This window comes from Brachyhypopomus gauderio, unplaced genomic scaffold (assembly GCF_052324685.1).
Source record: "Brachyhypopomus gauderio isolate BG-103 unplaced genomic scaffold, BGAUD_0.2 sc45, whole genome shotgun sequence".
Classification (NCBI taxonomy): Eukaryota; Metazoa; Chordata; class Actinopteri; order Gymnotiformes; family Hypopomidae; genus Brachyhypopomus; species Brachyhypopomus gauderio.
Window position 1 is genome coordinate 556,732 of NW_027506871.1, and position 27,927 is coordinate 584,658.

A 27,927-nucleotide genomic window follows, 5' to 3' on the forward strand; every position below is an offset into this window, starting at 1 on the left:
TAAATTAACATTAGGTGGTGTTGTGTACTACAGTGATGTGTTCTTAGTTTATCATAAATTAACATTAGGTGGTGTTGTGTGCTACAATGTTGTGTTCTTAGTTTATCATAAATTAACATTAGGTGGTAAGTCAAGGCAAGTTTATTTATACAGCACCTTTCATACACACTGGCAATTCAAAGTGCTTCACACAAGAAAAGAAGAAGCTTATTACGACCCGAGGTCTGTCACCTTGGGAAGGCCATTGCCCACAAAATAGAATACATAAAAATTAAAACGAGATTTTTCACAGAATGAAAATAGAAATCAAAATTAATTAAATAATGAAATCAAAGAGAAATAAAAATGTTTACACTATTAAAAAAAGATAAAATGATTAAGAGATAAATAATTTAAAAGATAATAAAAGCAATAAAACTGGAAACTGAGAGAAAATAAAAAAGAAAATTAGAATAAGTAAAAGATAAATAAAATAAATTATTATACTTGTGTGTACTGCAATGATGTGTCCTTAGATTATCATAAAATTAACATTAGTTGGTGCCCATTTTACTATTCTTACTGAGAGACCTATACATTTTAGTTCAATCTAGGCCTGTGTGTGCTGTAATCACCTCCACATTTTCCAGTCCTTATATAAACTGAGGGTCAATATGTCTGCATAAGCACAATTTTTTTATTATTTACAGGGGGGAGCGTCTGTTGAGAACATGTTTTGTAACACCTAAGACTTCCTCATTCTGTTGCACGTAATGTTAAAAAATAACATCTATACGAGAAAACCAGCAACGTGGCATTTTCTATCACAATGTATTTGAGTATTTGACTTAGTGTAAAGGAAACACTGCTAAATCTATTCTTGAATGACATCTCTGAAGTCTGTTGAGAGCTATCAAACCACACATGGTGGTACAGAGAGAGACGTGAACACTGATACCTACTGAGGTTGAAACAGCCCAGAATTCAGTTTACAAAACTCCGTATCAAGGATGTAAAATAAACACAAATAAAACCAGAACTAAAAAAAACAAAAGGACATATTTGTTTAAGTAATTGTAGTTCAAATTGTCGTATCAAATACTTGATCACATTGTAACACAATCAAAATCAGCTATGACATCACAGAGATGGTGTGGTCTTACAGTGGAAAATGAACTCACATCATAATATTAACTGTAGAAACTGACACTCTGATACGTTAATATAGTAACAGCACTGGAGACTTCAGTCCTGCATTAGCACTGTGTGTTCAGGAATATGTGGTTTAGTCTACATGGGTCCCTTCATTAACATCATCAGATCTGACAGAGTCTTTCTCCACTCTGTTATTGTACCAGTGATTGGAGGAACTGTGACAGGAGAGACATGGAGCCCAAACCCAGTGTGTGGTAGTGTCCTGTCTACACACTACCTCTACATGTGCAGACTACACTCTACCTCTACATGTGCAGACTACACTCTACCTCTACATGTGCAGACTTACACTCTACCTCTACATGTGCAGACTTAGACTCTACCTCTACATGTGCAGACTACACTCTACCTCTACATGTGCAGACTACACTCTACCTCTACATGTGCAGACTTAGACTCTACCTCTACATGTGCAGACTACACTCTACCTCTACATGTGCAGACTACACTCTACCTCTACATGTGCAGACTTACACTCTACCTCTACATGTGCAGACTTACACTCTACCTCTACATGTGCAGACTACACTCTACCTCTACATGTGCAGACTACACACCTACCATTACATGTGCAGACTACACTCTACCTCTACATGTGCAGGCTACACTCTACCTCTACATGTGCAGACTACACTCTACCTCTACATGTGCAGACTACACTCTACCTCTACATGTGCAGACTACACTCTACCTCTACATGTGCAGACTACACTCTACCTCTACATGTGCAGACTACACTCTACCTCTACATGTGCAGACTACACTCTACCTCTACATGTGCAGACTACACTCTACCTCTACATGTGCAGACTACACTCTACATCTACATGTGCAGACTTACACTCTACCTCTACATGTGCAGACTACATTCTCCCTCTACATGTGCAGGCTACACTCTACCTCTACATGTGCAGACTACACTCTACCTCTACATGTGCAGACTTACACTCTACCTCTACATGTGCAGACTACACTCTACCTCTACATGTGCAGACTACACTCTACCTCTACATGTGCAGACTACACTCTACCTCTACATGTGCAGACTACACTCTACCTCTACATGTGCAGACTACACTCTACCTCTACATGTGCAGACTTACACTCTACCTCTACATGTGCAGACTTACACTCTACCTCTACATGTGCAGACTACACTCTACCTCTACATGTGCAGACTACACACCTACCATTACATGTGCAGACTACACTCTACCTCTACATGTGCAGGCTACACTCTACCTCTACATGTGCAGACTACACTCTACCTCTACATGTGCAGACTACACTCTACCTCTACATGTGCAGACTACACTCTACCTCTACATGTGCAGACTACACTCTACCTCTACATGTGCAGACTACACTCTACCTCTACATGTGCAGACTACACTCTACCTCTACATGTGCAGACTACACTCTACCTCTACATGTGCAGACTACACTCTACATCTACATGTGCAGACTTACACTCTACCTCTACATGTGCAGACTACATTCTCCCTCTACATGTGCAGGCTACACTCTACCTCTACATGTGCAGACTACACTCTACCTCTACATGTGCAGACTTACACTCTACCTCTACATGTGCAGACTACACTCTACCTCTACATGTGCAGACTACACTCTACCTCTACATGTGCAGACTACACTCTACCTCTACATGTGCAGACTACACTCTACATCTACATGTGCAGACTTACACTCTACCTCTACATGTGCAGACTACATTCTCCCTCTACATGTGCAGGCTACACTCTACCTCTACATGTGCAGACTACACTCTACCTCTACATGTGCAGACTTACACTCTACCTCTACATGTGCAGACTACACTCTACCTCTACATGTGCAGACTACACACCTACCATTACATGTGCAGACTACACTCTACCTCTACATGTGCAGGCTACACTCTACCTCTACATGTGCAGACTACACTCTACCTCTACATGTGCAGACTACACTCTACCTCTACATGTGCAGGCTACACTCTACCTCTACATGTGCAGACTACACTCTACCTCTACATGTGCAGACTACACTCTACCTCTACATGTGCAGACTACACTCTACCTCTACATGTGCAGACTACACTCTACCTCTACATGTGCAGACTACACTCTACCTCTACATGTGCAGACTTACACTCTACCTCTACATGTGCAGACTACACTCTACCTCTACCTGTGCAGACTACACACCTACCATTACATGTGCAGACTACAGACTACTGGCCTGTCGGGGGCGCTACACTACCTCTACATGTGCAGGCTACACTCTACCTCTACATGTGCAGACTACACTCTACCTCTACATGTGCAGACTACACTCTACCTCTACATGTGCAGACTACACTCTACCTCTACATGTGCAGACTTACACTCTACCTCTACATGTGCAGACTACACTCTACCTCTACATGTGCAGACTACACTCTACCTCTACATGTGCAGACTACACTCTACCTCTACATGTGCAGACTTACACTCTACCTCTACATGTGCAGACTACACTCTACCTCTACATGTGCAGACTACACACCTACCATTACATGTGCAGACTACACTCTACCTCTACATGTGCAGGCTACACTCTACCTCTACATGTGCAGACTACACTCTACCTCTACATGTGCAGACTACACTCTACCTCTACATGTGCAGACTACACTCTACCTCTACATGTGCAGACTACACTCTACCATTACATGTGCAGACTACACTCTACCTCTACATGTGCAGGCTACACTCTACCTCTACATGTGCAGACTACACTCTACCTCTACATGTGCAGACTACACTCTACCTCTACATGTGCAGACTACACTCTACCTCTACATGTGCAGACTTACAGTCTACCTCTACATGTGCAGACTACACTCTACCTCTACATGTGCAGACTACACACCTACCATTACATGTGCAGACTACACTCTACCTCTACATGTGCAGACTACACTCTACCTCTACATGTGCAGACTACACACCTACCATTACATGTGCAGACTACACTCTACCTCTACATGTGCAGGCTACACTCTACCTCTACATGTGCAGACTACACTCTACCTCTACATGTGCAGACTACACTCTACCTCTACATGTGCAGACTACACTCTACCTCTACATGTGCAGACTACACTCTACCTCTACATGTGCAGACTACACTCTACCTCTACATGTGCAGACTACACTCTACCTCTACATGTGCAGACTACACTCTACCTCTACATGTGCAGACTACACTCTACATCTACATGTGCAGACTTACACTCTACCTCTACATGTGCAGACTACATTCTCCCTCTACATGTGCAGGCTACACTCTACCTCTACATGTGCAGACTACACTCTACCTCTACATGTGCAGACTTACACTCTACCTCTACATGTGCAGACTACACTCTACCTCTACATGTGCAGACTACACTCTACCTCTACATGTGCAGACTACACTCTACCTCTACATGTGCAGACTACACTCTACCTCTACATGTGCAGACTACACTCTACCTCTACATGTGCAGACTTACACTCTACCTCTACATGTGCAGACTTACACTCTACCTCTACATGTGCAGACTACACTCTACCTCTACATGTGCAGACTACACACCTACCATTACATGTGCAGACTACACTCTACCTCTACATGTGCAGGCTACACTCTACCTCTACATGTGCAGACTACACTCTACCTCTACATGTGCAGACTACACTCTACCTCTACATGTGCAGACTACACTCTACCTCTACATGTGCAGACTACACTCTACCTCTACATGTGCAGACTACACTCTACCTCTACATGTGCAGACTACACTCTACCTCTACATGTGCAGACTACACTCTACCTCTACATGTGCAGACTACACTCTACATCTACATGTGCAGACTTACACTCTACCTCTACATGTGCAGACTACATTCTCCCTCTACATGTGCAGGCTACACTCTACCTCTACATGTGCAGACTACACTCTACCTCTACATGTGCAGACTTACACTCTACCTCTACATGTGCAGACTACACTCTACCTCTACATGTGCAGACTACACTCTACCTCTACATGTGCAGACTACACTCTACCTCTACATGTGCAGACTACACTCTACCTCTACATGTGCAGACTTACACTCTACCTCTACATGTGCAGACTACACTCTACCTCTACATGTGCAGACTACACACCTACCATTACATGTGCAGACTACACTCTACCTCTACATGTGCAGGCTACACTCTACCTCTACATGTGCAGACTACACTCTACCTCTACATGTGCAGACTACACTCTACCTCTACATGTGCAGGCTACACTCTACCTCTACATGTGCAGACTACACTCTACCTCTACATGTGCAGACTACACTCTACCTCTACATGTGCAGACTACACTCTACCTCTACATGTGCAGACTACACTCTACCTCTACATGTGCAGACTACACTCTACCTCTACATGTGCAGACTTACACTCTACCTCTACATGTGCAGACTACACTCTACCTCTACCTGTGCAGACTACACACCTACCATTACATGTGCAGACTACAGACTACTGGCCTGTCGGGGGCGCTACACTACCTCTACATGTGCAGGCTACACTCTACCTCTACATGTGCAGACTACACTCTACCTCTACATGTGCAGACTACACTCTACCTCTACATGTGCAGACTACACTCTACCTCTACATGTGCAGACTTACACTCTACCTCTACATGTGCAGACTACACTCTACCTCTACATGTGCAGACTACACTCTACCTCTACATGTGCAGACTACACTCTACCTCTACATGTGCAGACTTACACTCTACCTCTACATGTGCAGACTACACTCTACCTCTACATGTGCAGACTACACACCTACCATTACATGTGCAGACTACACTCTACCTCTACATGTGCAGGCTACACTCTACCTCTACATGTGCAGACTACACTCTACCTCTACATGTGCAGACTACACTCTACCTCTACATGTGCAGACTACACTCTACCTCTACATGTGCAGACTACACTCTACCATTACATGTGCAGACTACACTCTACCTCTACATGTGCAGGCTACACTCTACCTCTACATGTGCAGACTACACTCTACCTCTACATGTGCAGACTACACTCTACCTCTACATGTGCAGACTACACTCTACCTCTACATGTGCAGACTTACAGTCTACCTCTACATGTGCAGACTACACTCTACCTCTACATGTGCAGACTACACACCTACCATTACATGTGCAGACTACACTCTACCTCTACATGTGCAGGCTACACTCTACCTCTACATGTGCAGACTACACTCTACCTCTACATGTGCAGACTACACTCTACCTCTACATGTGCAGACTACACTCTACCTCTACATGTGCAGACTTACACTCTACCTCTACATGCGCAGACTTACACTCTACCTCTACATGTGCAAACTACATTCTCCCTCTACATGTGCAGGCTACACTCTACCTCTACATGTGCAGACTACACTCTACCTCTACATGTGCAGACTTACACTCTACCTCTACATGTGCAGACTACACTCTACCTCTACATGTGCAGGCTACACTCTACCTCTACATGTGCAGGCTACACTCTACCTCTACATGTGCAGACTACACTCTACCTCTACATGTGCAGACTTACACTCTACCTCTACATGTGCAGACTACACTCTACCTCTACATGCGCAGACTACACTCTACCTCTACATGCGCAGACTACACTCTACCTCTACATGTGCAGACTACACTCTACCTTTACATGTGCAGACTACACTCTACATCTACATGTGCAGACTACACTCTACCTTTACATGTGCAGACTACACTCTACCTCTACATGTGCAGACTACACTCTACCTCTACATGCGCAGACTACACTCTACCTCTACATGCGCAGACTACACTCTACCTCTACATGTGCAGACTACACTCTACCTCTACATGTGCAGACTACACTCTACCTCTACATGTGCAGTCTACACTCTACCTCTACATGTGCAGACTACACTCTACCTCTACATGTGCAGACTTACACTCTACCTCTACATGTGCAGACTTACACTCTACATCTACATGTACAGACTACACTCTACCTCTACATGTGCAGACTACACTCTACCTCTACATGTGCAGACTACACTCTACCTCTACATGTGCAGACTACACTCTACCTCTACATGTGCAGACTACACTCTACCTCTACATGTGCAGACTTACACTCTACCTCTACATGTGCAGACTACACTCTACCTCTACATGTGCAGACTTACACTCTACCTCTACATGTGCAGACTACACTCTCCCTCTACATGTGCAGGCTACACTCTCCCTCTACATGTGCAGACTACACTCTACCTCTACATGTGCAGACTTACACTCTCCCTCTACATGTGCAGACTACACACCTACCTTTACATGTGCAGACTTACACTCTACCTCTACATGTCCAGGCTACACTCTACCTCTACATGTGCAGACTTACACTCTACCTCTACATGTGCAGACTTACACTCTACATCTACATGTCCAGGCTACACTCTACCTCTACATGTGCAGACTTACACTCTACCTCTACATGTGCAGACTACACTCTACCTCTACATGTGCAGACTACACTCTACCTCTACATGTGCAGACTTACACTCTACATCTACATGTGCAGACTACACTCTACCTCTACATGTGCAGACTTACACTCTACCTCTACATGTGCAGACTTACACTCTACCTCTACATGTCCAGGCTACACTCTACCTCTACATGTGCAGACTTACACTCTACCTCTACATGTGCAGACTTACACTCTACCTCTACATGTGCAGACTTACACTCTACCTCTACATGTGCAGACTACACTCTACCTCTACATGTGCAGACTTACACTTCTTTAATGATTCATATAATCATTACCACATGTTTATCACTATTGATTATTTATTTTGTTATTGATTACTCATTCTTCTAAGAAACATGCTTAGACTTTAAATAACACAGGTACAAGTCTTACTGAACAAAACACAAAGCACGTAAATATAGGAGACAAATTCTGCTCTGTAGAGTGCGTTAATAAAGGACATTCTTTGGAGAGTTTGTTAATAAAGGTCATTCTCTGAAGAGTGTGTTAATAAAGGACATTCTCTGAAAAGTGTGTTAATAAAGGACATTCTCTGGAGAGTTTGTTAATAAAGGACATTCTCTGAAAAGTGTGTTAATAAAGGACATTCTCTGGAGAGTTTGTTAATAAAGGACATTCTCCGAAGAGTGTGTTAATAAAGGACATTCTCTGAAGAGTGTTAATAAAGGACATTCTCCGAAATGTGTGTTAATAAAGGACATTCTCTGAAGAGTGTTAATAAAGAACATTCTCTGAAGAGTGAGTTAATAAAGGACATTCTCTGAAGAGTGCGTTAATAAAGGACATTCTCTGAAGAGTGTGTTAATAAAGGGCACTCTCTGAAGAGTGCGTTAATAAAGGACATTCTCTGAAGAGTGTGTTAATAAAGGACATTCTCCGAAGAGTGTTAATAAAGGACATTCTCTGAAGAGTGCATTAATAAAGGACATTCTCTGAAGAGATTGTTAATAAAGGACATTCTCTGAAGAGTGTGTTAATAAAGGACATTCTCTGAAGAGATTGTTAATAAAGGACATTCTCTGAAGAGTGCATTAATAAAGGACATTCTCTGAAGAGTGTGTTAATAAAGGACATTCTCTGAAGAGAGTGTTAATAAAGGACATTCTCTGAAGAGTGCGTTAATAAAGGACATTCTCTGAAGAGTGCAATCACTGAAGAGCTGTCATACAAACTCAAACACTATACCTCTATGCACTCTACACTCAGAAGTGTGGACATGTGATATTGGACATGTGACTGATGCTATATCTCACGTGATCTTGAACATGTGACTGATGCTATATCTCACGTGATCTTGGACATGGACATTGTTTTCTACATGTTCTGTGATAAACTCTATTCCACTTGTTACTTTTTGGCAGTTTTAAAACTGGAATAAACTGTTGGTTCTTCAGAATAATCCTGGAATGAGATAAACACACACATACAAACACACACGCACACACACACACACACACACACACACACACAGTTCTACTTTATTATTTGCACATTGTAGTACACAAAAAATACACAAGTATACACTTGTATTTGTGTACACAAATATTTTGTGGAGAGATAATATATATGTGTGAATCTTAGCTGTAGTTTGCAATAGTGTAGAGCAGCGTTTCTCAAAGTGTGGGGCGCGCCCCACTAGTGGAGCGCATGGGTATTGCAGGTGGGGCGCAAGCAATTGGAAGAAATAAACCTTTTTAAAGGCTGGTTTAAACTTGAAGCCTGGTTTATACTTGACGCGTCGCGAGGGTCCGCGCGACGAAAATGACGTAATCACTGTGGCTCCACCGGTACGCGAGGGCCTCACGCGCTGTCGCTGCGCAAGGTCGTGCACCTCTCGAATTTTGTAACTTCGCACCGTGCCTCAGCGTAATGAACAAAGTCATGTTTGCATGGTTCATACACCTTTACAAGGTGGAATTAAAGCATTTGTACGTCACTTTCAATGTCCATTTCAATATTTCCCAGCACTATAAACTTAAATAAGTTAAATATTTATACATATACTCAAAATGATTCGCTTTTAATCACATTATTTAATGGTGGTTTATTTTCAAAACGCCCAATCATAACGTCTTCACGTTCTCTCATGTTTTGTCCTGGAATTACAAGAGGCTCGTATTTGTTAACGTAATACAAGAGAGCTGTTCAGTCAGACAGATATTTGTTGTGAAACGAGTTACAATTTCAAGCATTTTAAAGTACATTCAAACCTGAAACACAAAGCAACATTAAAATTCGTCAGGTAAATGTTCATTCCCTTGTTTTTGAGGGATGTTTCTTTATACTCCCACATATCGTTTCGGACACTGCACGTGGAAAGTACAGTATAAACGCCTCCACCTTTCGCGCAGGGTCGCGTGAGGTGGGCAGAGTCACGTGCTACGGTCACTCGCGAGCCTGTCGTTTTAATGCCTTTTCGTTTTGCATAAACCCCGGATGTTTCAAATGTCTGCGGAAAAGTGTGAACCAGGGCTAGATTCGGCCCTTTAATGAATTTATACTGCCGCCCCCCCCCCCCTCCCCCCGGGTCAACAAATCACGTTCGCCACCCCCCATTTGTATTTTATTACCATTTTGTTTGGGTGATATGGGACAGGTGGGGCATGGAATTTCCCCTTCTTCTGAGGTGGGGAATGATAGAAAAAGTTTGAGAACCACTGGTGTAGAGTGACTTTGTGAAATATAAAACATCAGATTCATGTGCTTACCTGTCTGAGGTCTCGTTCTCTCTTCTTTGCATGGCTCAGGGTTGAGTAGGTGAGCTCACACTACAAGAGAACAAACACACTGGTGGATTTCATGTGGTAGATGTTCATCCCTGGACTGATCCTCAAGGACACCACATACCTCCTCTCCTGCTGACGGATGCTTCCTGTCAAAGACGCTGTCTGAATATACAGTACCACGGTCTCCTCAACCTGGAGAGACATGATTAACCCCCACGTTACTGTCTGAATATATCACACTCTCCTCAACCTAGAGAGACATTATTAACCCCCACGTTACTGTCTGAATATATCACACTCTCCTCAACCTGGAGAGACATTATTAACCCCCACGTTACTGTCTGAATATATCACACTCTCCTCAACCTGGAGAGACATTATTAACCCCCACGTTACTGTCTGAATATATCACACTCTCCTCAACCTGGAGAGACATGATTAACCCCCACGTTACTGTCTGAATATATCACACTCTCCTCAACCTGGAGAGACATGACCTTTTTTACCATAAATGAGACACACACACACGCACATTCTGGAGCTGTTTTACCTCGTTGTGTTTGCTTTCTCCTCTCTTCTCTTGACTGTTTTGTTTTCTTCCTGAGTAATGAGAATATGAGCATCTGTCACTCACACACATGCTGGGACGTTGTTTACATCATCACACATGACCCCTGACCTGTTGGACTGGATGTAAGTGTGAAGATGAATCACTACACACACACCACTCAGGAATTCTGCTGATGTCAACATCTTGGTTCAGTTTCTTACTCACACCAAGACCACAGTGCTGCAGTGTGTATGTCAACATAGCTGACCACACTGTTCACCCTGTTACACTATCACACTGTTCACCCTGTCACCATCACACTGTTCACTCTGTCACTATGTCACACTGTTCACTCTGTCACTACGTCACACTGTTCACTCTGTCACTACATCACACTGTTCACTCTGTCACTACGTCACACTGTTCACTCTGTCACTACATCACACTGTTCACTCTGTCACTATGTCACACTGTTCACTCTGTCACTACATCACACTGTTCACTCTGTCACTATGTCACACTGTTCACTCTGTCACTACATCACACTGTTCACTCTGTCACTATGTCACACTGTGTGTTTATTCATACCTTTCACACATGTGCAGTAAGTGCCAGCAAACACTAGCACTAGCAGCACTAGCAGTAGCACCAATGACAGCAGGATCTGTTTGGAGGTTGGCTTCCACGGGCCGGAACTCATCACTTGGTGTTTGGTGGTTGGAGAAACAGAATGTAAAAAAAATGGTGTAAGACATTCTGAGTGGGTGTTAATGAAATAATGAGTGTTACAGTTTTTTGCAGGTGCAAAGACCCAAAAAGTTGAAAACACTAACCCATGTAGTCTATCTATTGACCTGGTGCATTAAACCTTAAACACATTCTCTGCCTTACAGTCATTTAGAAATTCGTGAACACACTGTTTGCAAAACATTAATCACAGTTCTTTCCATAAGGTACGATATTCCAAACTGAAAACCATGTGTTTCTTTTAGAACTTCTACACTCACCGAACAAAATCCATACCCAGTTTTCACAGGTTACAACACTTCTAGCTAATTTTTTACAAATCTTTAGACATAAAGCCTAATCCCTATAAAGAGGCCACACGTAGCAAATCTTGGTTTGCACATCAATGGAGTCCAACACTACATAGAGATGATGATGATGAAGAGGATGAGAATGAGGATGAGGTTGAGCAACCATAATGGATGAGACCAGAGCCACTCTGATTGACCATGTACAAACCAGTACAATCTGGTTCACTGAACAGCCATGATTTGTTGTGCTTCACCTCCACTAAATTCTACTGTTGAGTTATTTTGACATGGAGGTGGTCGCCAACCCCATTAATACAAATACTTTCAGCAGGTGATGGAGGAAGCTTGAGGTTATTTTGTGTTTTTGGGTTTTTGTTGTTGTCCATGTGTTTACAGTATATGCAGCATGTGTTGCTGTAGTGTTCATACTCTCTCTCTAGTGTGAGGTCTTGTGCTGGGTGTAGTTGGTCTCTAATGTGAGGTCTTGTGAAGGGGCATTTGCTTCATTATAAAACACAATGAAGCTTGATTCTAATATCACGTTTGATTATCAGAGTTCACACAGCACAGTGTGTGTAATCTGTAGAATTCAGATGGTGTTTAACAGCTGCTACACAGATAGAGCACTGGACCACACAAACACACTGACCCACACAAACACACACTGACCCACACACACACACACACTGACACACACAAACACACACTGACACACACAAACACACACTGACCCACACACACACACACTGACACACACAAACACACACTGACACATGTGAAGCCTCTTTAGATGTTTTTAACTAGAAGCAGGATTAAGGAGAACTTGATTCCCTGTGAGGAGCTGTCTCCAGTTCTCCAAGTGTACTTCATAGTTTCTCCATGTTGGCTGTCAGTTATTATCCGCGTGTACTGGTCTCTGTGTACCATTTTGCTTCCTTGTGTTGATCTTAGACTGGTTTTAATCTTTGACGGGTTTTGATCTCAGACTGGTTTTTAACTGTTTTGTTATGCTCCCTGGTTTTGTTCTTGTTCTACTGGTTTTGACCCTAGCCTGATTTAAATGACATAAAATGTTTCAGTTTTGCTTTACAGAAATGTCACAGACTCAAGATATTATTTATTTGCTTATTGTCTCACTGTAAATTGTATAATATTGGCAGGGTAGGCCACTTCCACACACTCCACCTCCAGTACACTCCCTCCATCACAATCCCCCAGTCATTAGGTCATTATCACTTGTATCACTCCCTCCATCACAATCCCCCAGTTATTAGGTCATTATCACTTGTATCACTCCCTCCATCACAATCCCCCAGTTATTAGGTCATTATCACTTGTTTCACATCACTGTCACCCACAGGTCCGTCCACACAGTGCTGTGTGTTGCATCTGCCCTTCACCGAGTGTTATGTGACTTTCAGAGACTTTACACGTTTGATCTGTGCTGTGTCTATAATGGACTTTGAGATTAAAATGGATTCGGCACCACAACCTGTGTCAGCTGCTTCTGTCACCCTGTTACATATATATTTGTGCAGCTGTAACAAAATTAATCAGTGTACCTGTAACAGTGAGAGTGAAGTTCCTGTGTTGATTGTGATTAATCCAGCATGAATATAATCCACTATCCTCTTCAGTCAGGTCTGAGATCAGCAGAGATAGATTTCCTGGAGATTCCTCATTAAACATCTGAACTCTGCCACTGTAGTGGGGACTGAGTTGAGTAGAGTGGAGATCTTCATGGTGTGGTGATCTCCACTTCACTCTCAACTCTCCACTCCACGCGTGGTTCCTCAGATGAGTGCAGGAACAGGACAGGAACACAGACTCTCCTGGAGATCTACTGACCTCAACATGCTGCTTATTCTCTGATAGACTGCAGCCTAGAGAGAGAAAGAGAGAGAGAGAGAGAGAAAGAGAGGGGGATAGAGAATGAGAGAGGAATAGAGAGAATGGGAGAAGGATAGAAAGAATGAGAGAGGGAGGGACAAAGAATTTCTTTAAATGTCTCTCCTTAATTTCCAGCAATGCTTCACGCATTTACAAAAACATTGTATGTTGACAGATATTACAGTCATGTTTGTTCTGTTAGTACAGTCATGTATGATCATGTATGTATACAGTCATGGCCAAAAGTTTTGAGAATGACACAAATATTATATTTTCACATGATCTGCTGCCCTCTGGCTTTTATGTGTGTTTGTCAGATGTTTTTATCAGGTACAGAAATTTAATTGCAATCATATTATGAGTAACAAAAGCTTTTATTGACAGTTAGAATGAGTTAAAGCAGCAAGTCAATATTTGCAGTGTTGACCCTTCTTCAGGACCTCTGCAATTCTCCGTGGCATGCTCTCAATCAACTTCTGGACCAAATCCTGACTGATAGCAGTCCATTCTTGCACAATCAATGCTTGCATTTTGTCAGAATGTGTAGATTTTTGTTTGTCCACTCGTCTCGTGATGATTGACCACAAGTTCTCAATGGGATTAAGATCTGGGGAGTTTCCAGGCCATGGACCCAAAATCTCTGTTTTGTTCCCTGAGCCATTTAGTTATCACCTTTGCTTTATGGCACTGTGCTCCTTCATGCTGGAAAAGGCATTGTTGATCACCAAACTGCTCTTGGATGGTTGGGAGAAGTTGCTCTCGGAGGACATTCTGGTACCATTCTTTATTCATGGCTGTGTTTCTATGCAAGACTGTGAGAGAGCCGAATCCCTTGGCTGAGAAGCAACCCCACACATGAATGGTTTCAGGATGCTTTACAGCTGGCATGAGACAAGACTGGTGGTAGCGCTCACCTCGTCTTCTCCAAACAAGCTGTTTTCCAGATGTCCCAAACAATCAGAAAGGGGATTCATCAGAGAAAATGACTTTACCCCAGTCCTCAGCAGTCCACTCCCTGTACCTTTTGCAGAATATCAGTCAGTCCCTGATGTTTTTTCTGGAGAGAAGTGGCTTCTTTGCTGACCTCCTTGAGACCATGTAGGCCTTGATCCAAGAGTCTCCGCCTCACAGTGCGTGCAGATGCACTCACACCTGCCTGCTGCCATTCCTGAGCAAGCTCTGCACTGTTGGTAGCCCGATCCCGCAGCTGAAGAGACGGTCCTGGCGCTTGCTGGTCTTTCTTGGGTGCCCTGGAGCTTTTTTGGCAACAATGGAACCTCTCTCCTTGAAGTTCTTGATGATGCGATAGATTGTTGACTGAGGTGCACTCTTTCTAGCTGCAATACTCTTCCCTGTTAGGCCATTTTTGTGCAGTGCAATGATGACTGCATGTGTTTCTTTAGAGATAACCATGGTTAACAGAAGAGAAACAATGATGCCAAGCACCAGCCTCCTTTTAAAGTGTCCAGTGGCGTCATTCTTACTTAATCATGACAGATTGATCTCCAGCCCTGTCCTCATCAACACCCACACCTGTGTTAATGGATCAATCACTGAAACGATGTTAGCTGGTCCTTTTAAGGCAGGGCTGCAATGAAGTTCAAATGTGTTTTGGGGGATAAAGTTCATTTTCTAGGCAAATATTGACTTTGCAATTAATTGCTGTTAAGCTGATCACTCTTTATAACCTTCTGGAGTATATGCATATATATATATATATATATATATATATATATTATATATATATATATATATATATATATATATCAGCTATAGCTGATTCAACTGTAGGAGCAAAAGAAGTGATCACATCACCCTCATTCTTAAGATCTTACACTGGTTACGTGCAAAGGTGGAAAGAGTACTGAAAAATTGTAATTGAGTAAAAGTATCATTACTTTGCCTAAAATCTACTCAGAGTAAAAGTAAAATGACCCTTCTCACAATTTACTCGAGTAAAAGTACAAAATTACTTCATTTAAAATGTAATTTGAGTAAAAGTTACTTAGTTACTTTCAGTTATTTAATGCATGGATGAATCATGAACCAAATTCAGCACAAGTTGTTTTAATCGATTTCAAAGTGCACATCCACACTTGCAAAAAGATCAGCTGGGCTCAGGAACATACTTCCTCACAGCACAAGGACAGTCACAACCTGTACCATAAAGTGCAAACAATTTTCAGTCCTATTGTCCAACGGACAACACTATGATAAGAATAAAGAAATTTAAATGACAAATTATTCAAAAAACAAAATGCACACAAAATTAAGTGTCCACAAGATGCCACAAGTCAAACTAAAATGCAACAGGATTCCACTACTCACAATAAAATGCCCACAGGATCCCACATCAAAAATTAAAAAATGCTCATAGGATCCCACAATTTAAAAGTAAGTGCTCACAGGATCCAACTATTCAAAATACAGTGCCCACTGGATCCCACTATTCACAATAAAATGCCCACAGGTTGCCACAACTCAAAATAAAATATAAAATGAAGACAGGATCCCTCATCTCAAAATAAAACAAAATGCGCTGTCAGGAACAGCACATGATCTCCACGAGATGCGTTTCACCTGCCGCTCATCGCCCCTCCCCTTTCACGCTATTTAAGCTTCCTCCTCTATCTTCCGGGTTGCGAAGTATTGTTGGCATGCCATCTACCAAGCGTTATCTCCTGATTGCTCTCCTGTGTTTTGACCTCTGCTCTCGTTCCAGACCTCGTCTCCAGCCTAGCCCCTTTGTACCTCCAGCCATCTGTCTACCCGGCGTGAACTCGGACTGTCCTGACCACGACGACCGCACTCACACACTGCACACACCACACGGAGTTATTCACCTGTGCGAGTACTCCGTATTCACTCAAGAAATAAAAACATCAGTAATCCGCATTTGGATCCGTGTCTTCCTGGCTGAAACGTTACATAATACTTCGCCTTGTTCAATGGATCCAGCGGACGTACCTGCACTCCTGGCCCAACAAGAGAACACCATCGCCGCGCTCCAGGAAGACGTCCGACGACTCACGGAGACCATGCAAGCTCAAGCCGCGCAGCTACAGACGGCCCAACAACAGGTGGCACAACACCAGGCGATACAGCAGCAGGTATTCCAACAGCAGGCTTCTCAACACCAGGCTGCTGCCGCCGTCGCTCCTCCTGGTTTTCCTCCTTGTATTCCTGTTGCAGTGCTGGAGCGGTACGACGGTTCTCCAGAGCGGTGTCAGAACTTTCTCATGCAGTGTTCCATGTACTTCGACTATCACCCAGTCCAGTTCCAAACGGAGAAACAAAAAATCCACTTCGTCCTGACACACCTTACCGGGGAAGCTGGTGCCTGGGGTACTGCACTGTGGAATAGTAAAGACCCGGCACTTGAATCCGAAGCTCAGTTCTCCATGCTATTCAAGTCCGTGTTTGATCACCCAGCTGCAGGAAGAGACGTGGGCACTATGTTATGTGAGATACACCAAGGACAACGCAGTGCTGCCGATTACGCACGAGAGTTCCGCACCTTGGCTGCCGGTAGCGGATGGAGCGAACCCGCCTTGACGACAGTGTTCCGTAGAGGGCTAAGACAAGACCTTCAGGTAGAGCTCGCCTGCCGGGGTGAAGGAAAATCGCTGTCGGAGTTCATCCAAACCGCTGTCAACGTAGACAAGCTGCTGCTCACCCGCCGTCCGACATCAGGGAGAGGTCCTGCCTTCGCTGCTTCATGTCGCCCGAATCAACCGACGTCTGACACTACGCGTGAAAGTGCAGAACCCATGCAACTCGGCAGAACACCTCTGTCTCTACACGAGAGGTCTCGGCGTCTGCGAGAGGGCTTGTGCCTGTACTGCGGTGAGAGAGGTCACTTCCGCGATCGCTGCCCTGTTCGCCCTACTCGCGCTGGAGAAGACGGCACAAACAAACGAGTAAGCAACCCAGTGTTTTGTTTGAACCGTAAGAACCAGCTTAACTTGCCTGTACAAGTCATGTGGGGAGGTATATCCACTCACCTTTCTGCACTGTTAGACTCGGGGGCTGCAGGAAACATCCTTGATGTTGACCTGGCGCATCGGTTGCACATCCCCACGACATCTGTCAGTCCTCCGTTGCGTGTTAATGCCCTGAACGGCCAGCCTATTGGTGAAGGGCTTATTACTCAGTGTACTGTACCTGTTGTACTCCAGGTGGGGCTGTTCCATACCGAACATATCCAGTTCTTTCTCCTGCCGTCACCCCGCGATCCGGTAGTCCTCGGGTTTCCTTGGCTGTCATTACACGACCCCACTGTTTCCTGGAAAGCTAGAGAAATCACGAAGTGGGGTTCTCACTGTCTCGGGGGTTGTATGCACTTACCTCTCCGATCCACGTCTGTAGAAAGTCCCGACTCTCCTCTCGAAACCGCCTATCCCATGCAATATCAGGAGTATGCCGACGTCTTCAGTAAGGACAATGCCAGTCACCTGCCACCACATAGACCCTGGGATTGTGTGATTGAGCTGCTGCCCGGGTCGCCGCTTCCGCGTCGTACTAAGCCTTACCCTTTGTCCCGTCCTGAGGATGCAGCTATGGAACAGTACGTCGACGAGGCCCTCCAGAAAGGTTTCATTCGTCCGTCCACATCACCCGTAGCGGCGGGGTTCTTCTTTGTGGAGAAGAAAGGGGGAGGACTGCGTCCTTGTATTGACTATCGCGCACTCAACGCCGTCACGTCCAAATTCGTTTATCCCCTTCCGTTCATCTCCGCTTCACAGGAGCGTCTTAGAGGAGCATGCATCTTTACGAAGTTGGACTTGCGAAGTGCTTACAATCTCGTTCGCATTCGAGAGGGGGACGAGTGGAAAACTGCTTTTGTCACTGCTCGAGGTCATTATGAGTATCTAGTCATGCCGTATGGTTTAGCTAACAGCCCCTCAGTCTTCCAGGCGTTTATGGATGAGATATTCCGAGACATGATAGGGCAGTACGTCATTGTTTACATAGATGACATTCTTATATATTCCTCGTCTGAGGCCGACCACGTCCGGCACGTCTCCGCTGTACTAACCCACCTACGGCAGCATCACCTCTACGCAAAAGCTGAGAAATGCGAGTTTCACCGGATTTCCGTGGAATTCCTGGGATGTACTCTGTCTCCGGGGGGAATCTCTATGAATATGGACAAGGCGTCTGCAGTCGCGCAATGGCCAGTGCCTCAAACGAGGAAGGAACTCCAGCGATTCCTGGGATTCGCGAACTTTTACCGTCGCTTTATCAGGGGCTTTGGCTCCGTGGCCGCTCCGCTGACGAATCTCCTACGGGGCGGGCAGCGTCTGCGCCTTGACTGGACGGCTGAGGCTGACCGGGCGTTTTCGTTGCTCAAGGGAGCGTTCTCCTCCGCACCCATTCTTCACCTCCCTGACCCCCATGTCCCCTTTGTGGTCGAAGTCGACGCCTCTGAGGTGGGAGTGGGAGCGGTTCTCTCCCAGCGCCAAGGAAACCCCCCTAAATTGGTCCCTTGTGCGTTTTACTCGAGGAAGTTGCAACCAGCAGAACAAAATTATGATGTCGGCAACCGTGAACTCTTGGCAGTTAAACTCGCCTTAGAACAGTGGAGACACTGCTTAGAGGGGGCGGAGCACCCTTTTATTGTTTACACCGACCACAAGAATTTGGAGTACTTAAAAGAAGCCAGGCGACTTAACCCTCGCCAAGCTAGATGGGCGTTGTTCTTCTCCCGGTTCCGTTTTTCTGTCTCCTATAGACCCGGCTCAAAAAACACAAAAGCCGATGCCCTCTCACGCATTCACGATAAAGACCCCGTAGAAAAGGAACCGGAGTACATATTGCCACGCACCTGTTTCGTAGCTGCCGTTCGGTGGAATTTGCAAGGCGAGATGGAGGAAGCACTACGCACAGATCCCCGTCCAGACGATTGCCCGGCAGGAAAACAGTACGTCCCCGTATCTATGAGAGGACGACTCTTACAACTGGCTCACGATACGGCGGGTACAGGTCACCCGGGGATTACACGCACCATACATCTCATATCACGGCTCTATTGGTGGGCATCTTTGAAAGACGACGTTCGCTATTACATATTAGCTTGCAGCATCTGCGCGACGAGTCGCACCCCCCGAACTCTCCCTGTAGGAAAGTTGCTTCCACTCGCTATTCCTCGCCGACCCTGGTCCCATATCGCGATGGATTTCATCACCGATTTACCGAAGTCCAAAGGCAACACTGTCATTCTAGTTGTAGTCGATAGGTTCTCCAAGATGTGTCGCTTAATTCCTTTTCCCAAGTTACCCACTGCCATGGAAACCGCCCTGGCTGTTTTCACTTTCGTTTTCCAAGTCTTCGGGTTGCCCGAGGATATTGTTTCTGATAGGGGTGTCCAATTCACGTCACAATTGTGGAAACAATTCTGCAAACTGCTCGGGGTCACAATTAGTCTCACCTCCGGCTACCATCCTCAGGCTAACGGGGAAGTAGAACGAGTAAACCAGGAGATAGGGAGGTTTTTGAGGCAATATTGCGTTTCCCAGGCGGGCTGGAGTAAATACCTACCTTGGGCGGAATATGCCCGGAACTCGCTAATGCATTCCTCCACCAAAATTGGGAACGGGCCCACGTGCACCTGCGACGCGCTCTTCACACCCGGAGACTCCACGCAGACCGTCGCCGGTTGCCTACACTGGTCTACCACCCGGGGCAGAGGGTGTGGCTGTCCACGCGAGACTTGAACCTGCGGCGACGATGCAAGAAACTCAGCCCTAAATACGTCGGTCCATTCAAGGTCCTGCGGCGAGTCAACGCCGTCTCGTATGAACTTCAACTGCCCCCTCAGTATCGCGTCCATCCGGTGTTCCACGTTTCTCTGCTTAAACCGGTGTTCTACAGTCCTATGTCTGCGGCGCTGTCTCTTGCCAAGCCACCTGAACCACTGGAGCTCGACGGGCGCCCCGCTTACCTTATCCACGCCATTCTGGAGTCCCGTCGACGTCGGGGTGGGCTTCAGTATCTGATCGAGTGGGAGGGCTACGGTCCCGAGGAACGTGCATGGATCCCCGCGCGGGATGTGTTGGACCCCCCTCTTCTCGCCGAATTCCACGCTGCTCATCCTCACTTCCCTGCTCCCAGGCGTCGTGGCCGGCCCCCTTCTAACCGGTCTGTTGCGGCTGGTGCCGCTCGTCGGAGGGGGGGTACTGTCAGGAACAGCACATGATCGCCACGAGATGCGTTTCACCTGCCGCTCATCGCCCCTCCCCTTTCACGCTATTTAAGCTTCCTCCTCTATCTTCCGGGTTGCGAAGTATTGTTGGCATGCCATCTACCAAGCGTTATCTCCTGATTGCTCTCCTGTGTTTTGACCTCTGCTCTCGTTCCAGACCTCGTCTCCAGCCTAGCCCCTTTGTACCTCCAGCCATCTGTCTACCCGGCGTGAACTCGGACTGTCCTGACCACGACAACCGCACTCACACACTGCACACACCACACGGAGTTATTCACCTGTGCGAGTACTCCGTATTCACTCAAGAAATAAAAACATCAGTAATCCGCATTTGGATCCGTGTCTTCCTGGCTGAAACGTTACATGCGCACAGGATTCGACTATTTAAAACGCTCACAGGATCTATTCAAAATACAGTGCCCACAGGATTCCACTTTTCACAATAAAATGTCCACAGGATCCCACAGAACCTGATAGATAGAAGATTTAAAGATAGAACAATCTCATCCTTTTGGAAAAAAAGTGCACCAGATTATGACTTGATTATGAGACAATGGAAAAGGCGCGCGCTAGGCAAGGCCATGCAATTGGCCTTCAGTTCTGGGACTCAGAAGTTTAAATTTCTGCCCGCATTAAATTTTTCAATATTTTTTTACTCAGTAATGTGATGGCGTTCAAATGTAGTGAAGTAAAACTACTTGGGTCAAAATGTACTCAAGTAAAAGTAAAAATTACATATTTCAAAAACTACTCAGAAAATTACAAATTACTCATAAAAAGTATTCAATTACAGTAATGTGAGTAAATGTAATTAGTTATTTCCACCCTTGGTTACGTGTACAATTCAGGAGAGACTTCAAGGTGTTATTACTGGTCTATAAATAATTTAATGTTGTAGGACCAGTGTGTCTAGTTTATTTCACACCAGAGACATTAAAACACTCAACCTGTTCTATGCCAGTACAGAGGGGGCATATGACTCTTCACCCCTCCCTCCCCTGGGAAGATCAGATCACAACCTTTTTCATCTCCTGCCTGTGTACAAACCCCTTGTACACAGAGAGCCAGCTGTCACTCGCACAGTGAAGAAATGGACTACAGAGGCTGAAGAGGCTCTGAAGGACTGTTTTAGCACAATACTGTGGGAGGAACTGTGTGATCCTCACGGGGACGACACTGAGGGCCTCACACACTGCATGACGGACTATGTCAACTTCTGTGTGGAAAACACTGTACCCACCAGGAGTGTGCTGTGTTTCTCCAACAACAAACCCTGGATTAACTCTGATATAAAGGCTCTCCTGAAGGAGAAGAAGAGGGTTTTTAGATCAGGTGACAAGGAGGAGATGAAGTCTGTGCAGAAGGACCAACTGAAGATGGAGGACCAACTGCAGCAGAACAACGTCAGGGGAGTCTGACTCACTGTGGGGGACCAGAAGTGGGTGAATGAACTCAATCTCTTCTTCAATAGGTTTGCTCATTCTCCTGCTCCCCTCACTACACAAACACCACGGCTGGATTCTCCCTGTCTGGCACTACCAGCACACTGCCCTCCCCCCTCCCCCCACACCCACCCTGCCCCCCCCCCACTCCCACACCCACCCTGCCCCCCCCCCACTCCCACACCCACCCTGCCCTCCCCCCACTCCCACACCCACCCTGCCCCCCCCCACTCCCACACCCACCCTGCTCCCCCCCCCCACTCCCACACCCACCCTGCCCCCCCCCCACTCCCACACCCACCCTGCCCCCCCACTCCCACACCCACCCTGCCCCCCCCCCCCCCCACTCCCTCACCCACCCTGCCCTCCCCCCACTCCCACACCCACACTGCTCTCTCCCCCCCCACTCCCACACCCACCCTGCCCCCCCCCACTCCCACACCCACCCTGCCCTCCCCCCACTCCCACACCCACCCTGCTCTCTCCCAACTCTCAACCACCTCCTGCTGACACAGACAACATCCCAGGTGAGATGTGCACTGGGGAAAATAAAGGTCAGGAAAGCTGCAGTTCCAGATGGCATCAGCTCAAGGCTCCTGAAGACCTGTGCAGATGAGCTGTGCGGTGTGACCCGGTACCTTTTTAATCTCAGGCTGAGGTTAGGGAGAGTCCCACAGCTGTGGAAAACATCCTGCTGTCACGTAGGGCTACGCCCCCTCTCCTAGCTGTCACTCCAGTGTCTCTGTTCCCTCATGTCTGTGTTGTTCCTTGCCCATTAGTCCCACCCTGCTTGTCTGTTGCCATGGTTTCCCCTCGTCTGCCACGCCCATGTCATCATTGTCTTCACCTGTGTTTTGTCTAGTTCTGTGCATTTATAGTCCCAGTGTCTCCCATATCTGGTCATTGGTTATTTTGTACATTCCTGTCCATTGTGATTGCTGTTGTTTGTGAGTTCGCTCTTTTGTGTTTTCCGTCATCTGTGTGTTTTGCTTGTCCTTCCCTAGTTAACCTGCCTTGTTGTTTTCGTTCCCTGTTAGTATGTCTGTTTATATCTCTTGTCCTGATTGCCCTCCCATTATGACCCGTGACTACGACTCTATTTATGGAATTCCCTTGAATAAATCTCGCTCTCCTCAGCGTTTGTGTCCGCCTCCTTGTTCTGCGTCACGCAGTTCATTACACCTGCTTCATCTCACCTGATGAAGACCCTGGAGAGACTACTCCTTGTCCACCTCTGCCCACTTGTGAGTTCATCAATGGACCCACTTCAACCTGGCATCAGTGGAGGATGCCATCATCCACCTGCTACACAGATCTCTGTCCCACCTGGAGACCACTGGGAGCACTGTGAGAATCATGTTCTTTGATTTCTCCAGTGCTTTCAATACCATCCAACCCATGATCCTGAAGGACAAGCTGGAGTACACTGGGCTGGACCGCCTCTTCACCACATGGATTCTGGACTACCTCACTAACCGACTGCAGTACATGAGGACACAGGGCTGTCAGTGTGACACTGTTGTCTGCAGCACGGGGGCTCCACAGGGAACAGTTCTTGCTCCCTTCTTGTTCACCCTCTACACTGCAGATTTACAGTACAGTTCTACCAGCTGCCACCTGCAGAAGTTCTCTGATGACTCTGCTATCGTTGGTCTCATCAGTGATGGAGATGATGGGGAGTACAGAGGACTGACGCAGGACTTTGTGACATGGTGCCAGAAGAACTGCCTGCAGATCAATGCAGGCTAAACTAAAGAACTGGTGGTGGATTTCTGCAGGTCTAAACACTCTCATCCTGTGCCTGTAAACATCCAGGGCACAGACATTGAGATTGTGAGGTCCTACAAATACCTTGATGTCCACCTTAACAACAAGGTGGACTGGACTGACAACACAGCTGCTCTCTACAGGAAGGGTCAGAGCAGACTGTATCTCCTAAGGAGACTCAGATCCTTTGGTGTGCAGGGGTCACTCCTGAGGACCTTCTTTGATGCTGTGGAGGCATCTGCCATATTTTATGGAGTGGTCTGCTGGGGTAGCAGCATCTCCACCGCTGACAGGAAGAGACTGGACAGGATCATAAGGAAGTCCAGCTCTGTCCTCTGTCTGGGTGTCCTCTTGACCCAGTGGAGGTGGGGGGAGACAGGAGAATGAGGACTAAGCTAAAACACATGCTAAAGAACCTGTCCCACCCCATGCACCACTCTCTGACCACACTGAGCAGCTCCTTCAGTGCCCGTCTGCTGCACCCGCGGTGCGTGAAGGAGAGATACCGCAGGTCCTTCCACACGCCGTCAGACTGTTCAACATTTACATTTACATTTACAGCATTTAGCAGACGCTCTTATCCAGAGCAACTTACAAAAGTGCTAAGTGTTTAGTCAGAATATGCATCTCTATCTAGTATAAACAGGTTTAAGTCCAAACTACTCGAGCTCAAGCATTGCCATAAACAGTTGCTAGAGTTGATACCTAGAAACAAAATATAAGATTAGACACAGAGCAATACCTAGCAAGACTGAAATACCTACAAGACTACATGCAGTGTGAGTGCAATAATTAGCAAGTGTTCCCAGAGATAAAGTGCAAATACGATTTATACCAATGCTTTAGTAGATTAGTGCTTATAAGGGCTTTACAAAGAGATGGGTCTTCAGTCTGCATTTGAAAACCGCGAGAGAGTTCGTTGTTCGGATAGCCAGTGGAAGTTCGTTCCACCATCTGGGAGCCACAACACATGCTGCTCTCAATAGACTGTAGTTAATGTTTAACATTGCTACCACATGAAGAACAATGTGCAATCAATACGGCTAATGTGCAATATTCAATACGTCTATGTGCAATATCTCACCATTCATCAAATTATATTTTTCAGTTTCATTATGTTTTGTAAACCTTTATACATATAGATTCAGTTTTAAATTTTTATCTTAGATATTTTTTTAATACTTCTTTTCTCTGTTCCTTCCTCTCCACTGCTGATACATTGCAAATTTCCCCGTGGCGGGATGAATATAGGATTATCTTATCTTATCTTATGTGTTATATTTTGTTGGCAGTTGTCACGGTAGGCTGGTCCCAGAGCACAGGGGAGACGCCCACTCCCAAACACACCTACACAAGGACACGCCCCCACTCACAGTCCCCACCTACTGACACTCCTACACAAGGACACGCCCCCACTCACAGTCCCCACCTACTGACACTCCTACACAAGGACACACCCCTGCTCAGTCTCTACCTACTGACTCACTTACACAAGGACACGCCCCCGCTCACAGTCTCTACCTACTGACACACCTACACAAGGACACGCCCCCACTCAGTCTCCACCCACTGACACACCTACACAAGGACACGCCCCTGCTTACAGTCTCCACCCACTGACACACCTACACAAGGACACGCCCACACTCACAGTCCCCACCCACTAACACACCTACACAAGGACACACCCCCACTCACAGTCTCCACCCACTGACACACCTCCCTATGATCTAACTCTCCTGTTTCTCATGTATCAGTCTATAAATGTCTACAGGTCCCTCCATTCAGTGGTGTGAATCCTCCAGTCTGTCCTGAGAGAGCCAGTCTGCTGCACCCTGAACGTGTCTCCTTCTCTCCTCCAGCAGCCCAGTCTAGTGTCTGTTTAGCTCTGCGCTGGGAGCCCTTACTGTAGCGTCTAGCGTCTTCCTTTAGTTTGGTGATGTGTGTAGGTGCTTCTCTGTTGTTCTGGACATTAAAGACATAACAGCTCCACTCTCTCCACCTGCTGCTCCTGCCTCCTCACTGCAGTGACCTTCCCAAGATGATGGAGCTCCGTCCTAATGAGCTTGTTTCTTTTGTGTGTGAAGCACTTTGAGTCTCCAGTGTGTATGAAAGGTGCTGTAGAAATAAACTTGCCTTGACTTGCCTACATTGTCATTTTGTGTTTTTGTGCAGTTTGTTGTTTTAATGTTCAGATGACAAAAAGAAAAACCTTTCCAGCATGTGTCCTTAGACTCTTGACCACTAACATAAACCATCTGAACACTTCCAAACTGCCTCTACACACTGCTGGAACTGGGATGTGAGTGACTCACCTCTAACGACTAGGTGGACATATGTAGACTCTCCACAGTAGTAATTTCCAGCATCTTCTTCACTGAGGTTTGAGATGAGCAGAGAGAAGTTACTGGAGGGTGTTTGATCAAATATGGAGACTCTGCCCCTGTAGCGTTCTGTCTCATTAGACACCACAGTGCGATCTGTAGACTGAAGTGAAGATCCAACAGCTAGAGATCCAAAAGTCCATTTGATGATGCCATGGTTGTCTGGACAACAGCAGGACAGCAGTACAGACTCTCCTGGAGAACGACTGACAAAGAATTCTTGAGATTCCATCCTGGTGCAACCTGCAGAAGACACAGTGCAATAAAACCATCATCACCTTCTACCTGCAGTGTACCACACATTCATTACTTCATTCAGTGATCTCTAATGCACTGTTCTGTGAGTGGAGGAGGAACTGATGTTGGAACAGACTGAACCAGACAAGACAAGAACACAGAGCAGAATGAAGAACATGGAGTCTGGTCTGTTAGAGACACAGTCTGGTCTGTTAGAGACACAGTCTGGTCTGTTAGGAACACAGTCTGGTCTGTTAGGCACACAGTCTGGTCTGTTAGGCACACAGTCTGGTCTGTTAGGGACACAGTCTGGTCAGTTATTCTCTTAATGTATTTTGTAAGATGAGAAGCACAAGTCAATATCAAACACTACTAACTAAACACAGAGGACAGGTAAATATCAAACACTAGTAACTTAACCCCGAGGACATGTCAATATCAAACAATAGTAACTAAACCCAGAGGCCAGGTCAATATCAAACACTAGTAACTAAACCCAGAGGACAGGTCAATATCAAACACTAGTAACTAAACCCAGAGGACAGGTCAATATCAAACATTAGTAACTAAACCCAGAGGACAGGTCAATATCAAACACTAGTAACTAAACCCAGAGGACAGGTCATTATCAAACACTAGTAACTAAACCCAGGCACTGGGGTTGTCTCCATGTCCTCTATTGTACACACAACAGTGCTACACACACAGCATGAAGACACACACAGATACACATGTAGAAATCACCTGCAGTCACCTGTAGTCCACAGTAGAAGAGAAACACACACACCAGCATCTTTAATCAAGAGACTCAAACAGGTGTGGAGCTCTGGAAACACACTGCTT

At 45.7% G+C, this 27,927-nt stretch overlaps 1 protein-coding gene across 2 annotated transcripts; it reads right to left on the bottom strand.

The window, feature by feature from the left end:
* Positions 1-145: 145 nt before the first annotated feature.
* Positions 146-27,927, bottom strand: LOC143486755 (uncharacterized). Of its 2 annotated transcripts, none has more exons than XR_013123656.1 (8): positions 27,829-27,927; positions 26,779-27,090; positions 13,723-14,043; positions 11,712-11,825; positions 11,124-11,169; positions 10,695-10,765; positions 10,556-10,615; positions 146-9,248 (listed from the first exon to the last, which is right to left on the bottom strand). XR_013123656.1 is itself a non-coding variant. In XM_076986161.1 (8 exons), the coding sequence occupies exons 1-7, from the start codon at positions 27,875-27,877 to the stop codon at positions 10,591-10,593; spliced, it is 942 nt and encodes a 313-aa protein (XP_076842276.1). In that variant the 5' UTR covers positions 27,878-27,927; the 3' UTR covers positions 146-9,248; positions 10,556-10,590. The 2 variants fall into 2 exon arrangements, 1 of the variants encoding a protein (XP_076842276.1); XM_076986161.1 differs by having other exon boundaries at positions 11,124-11,173.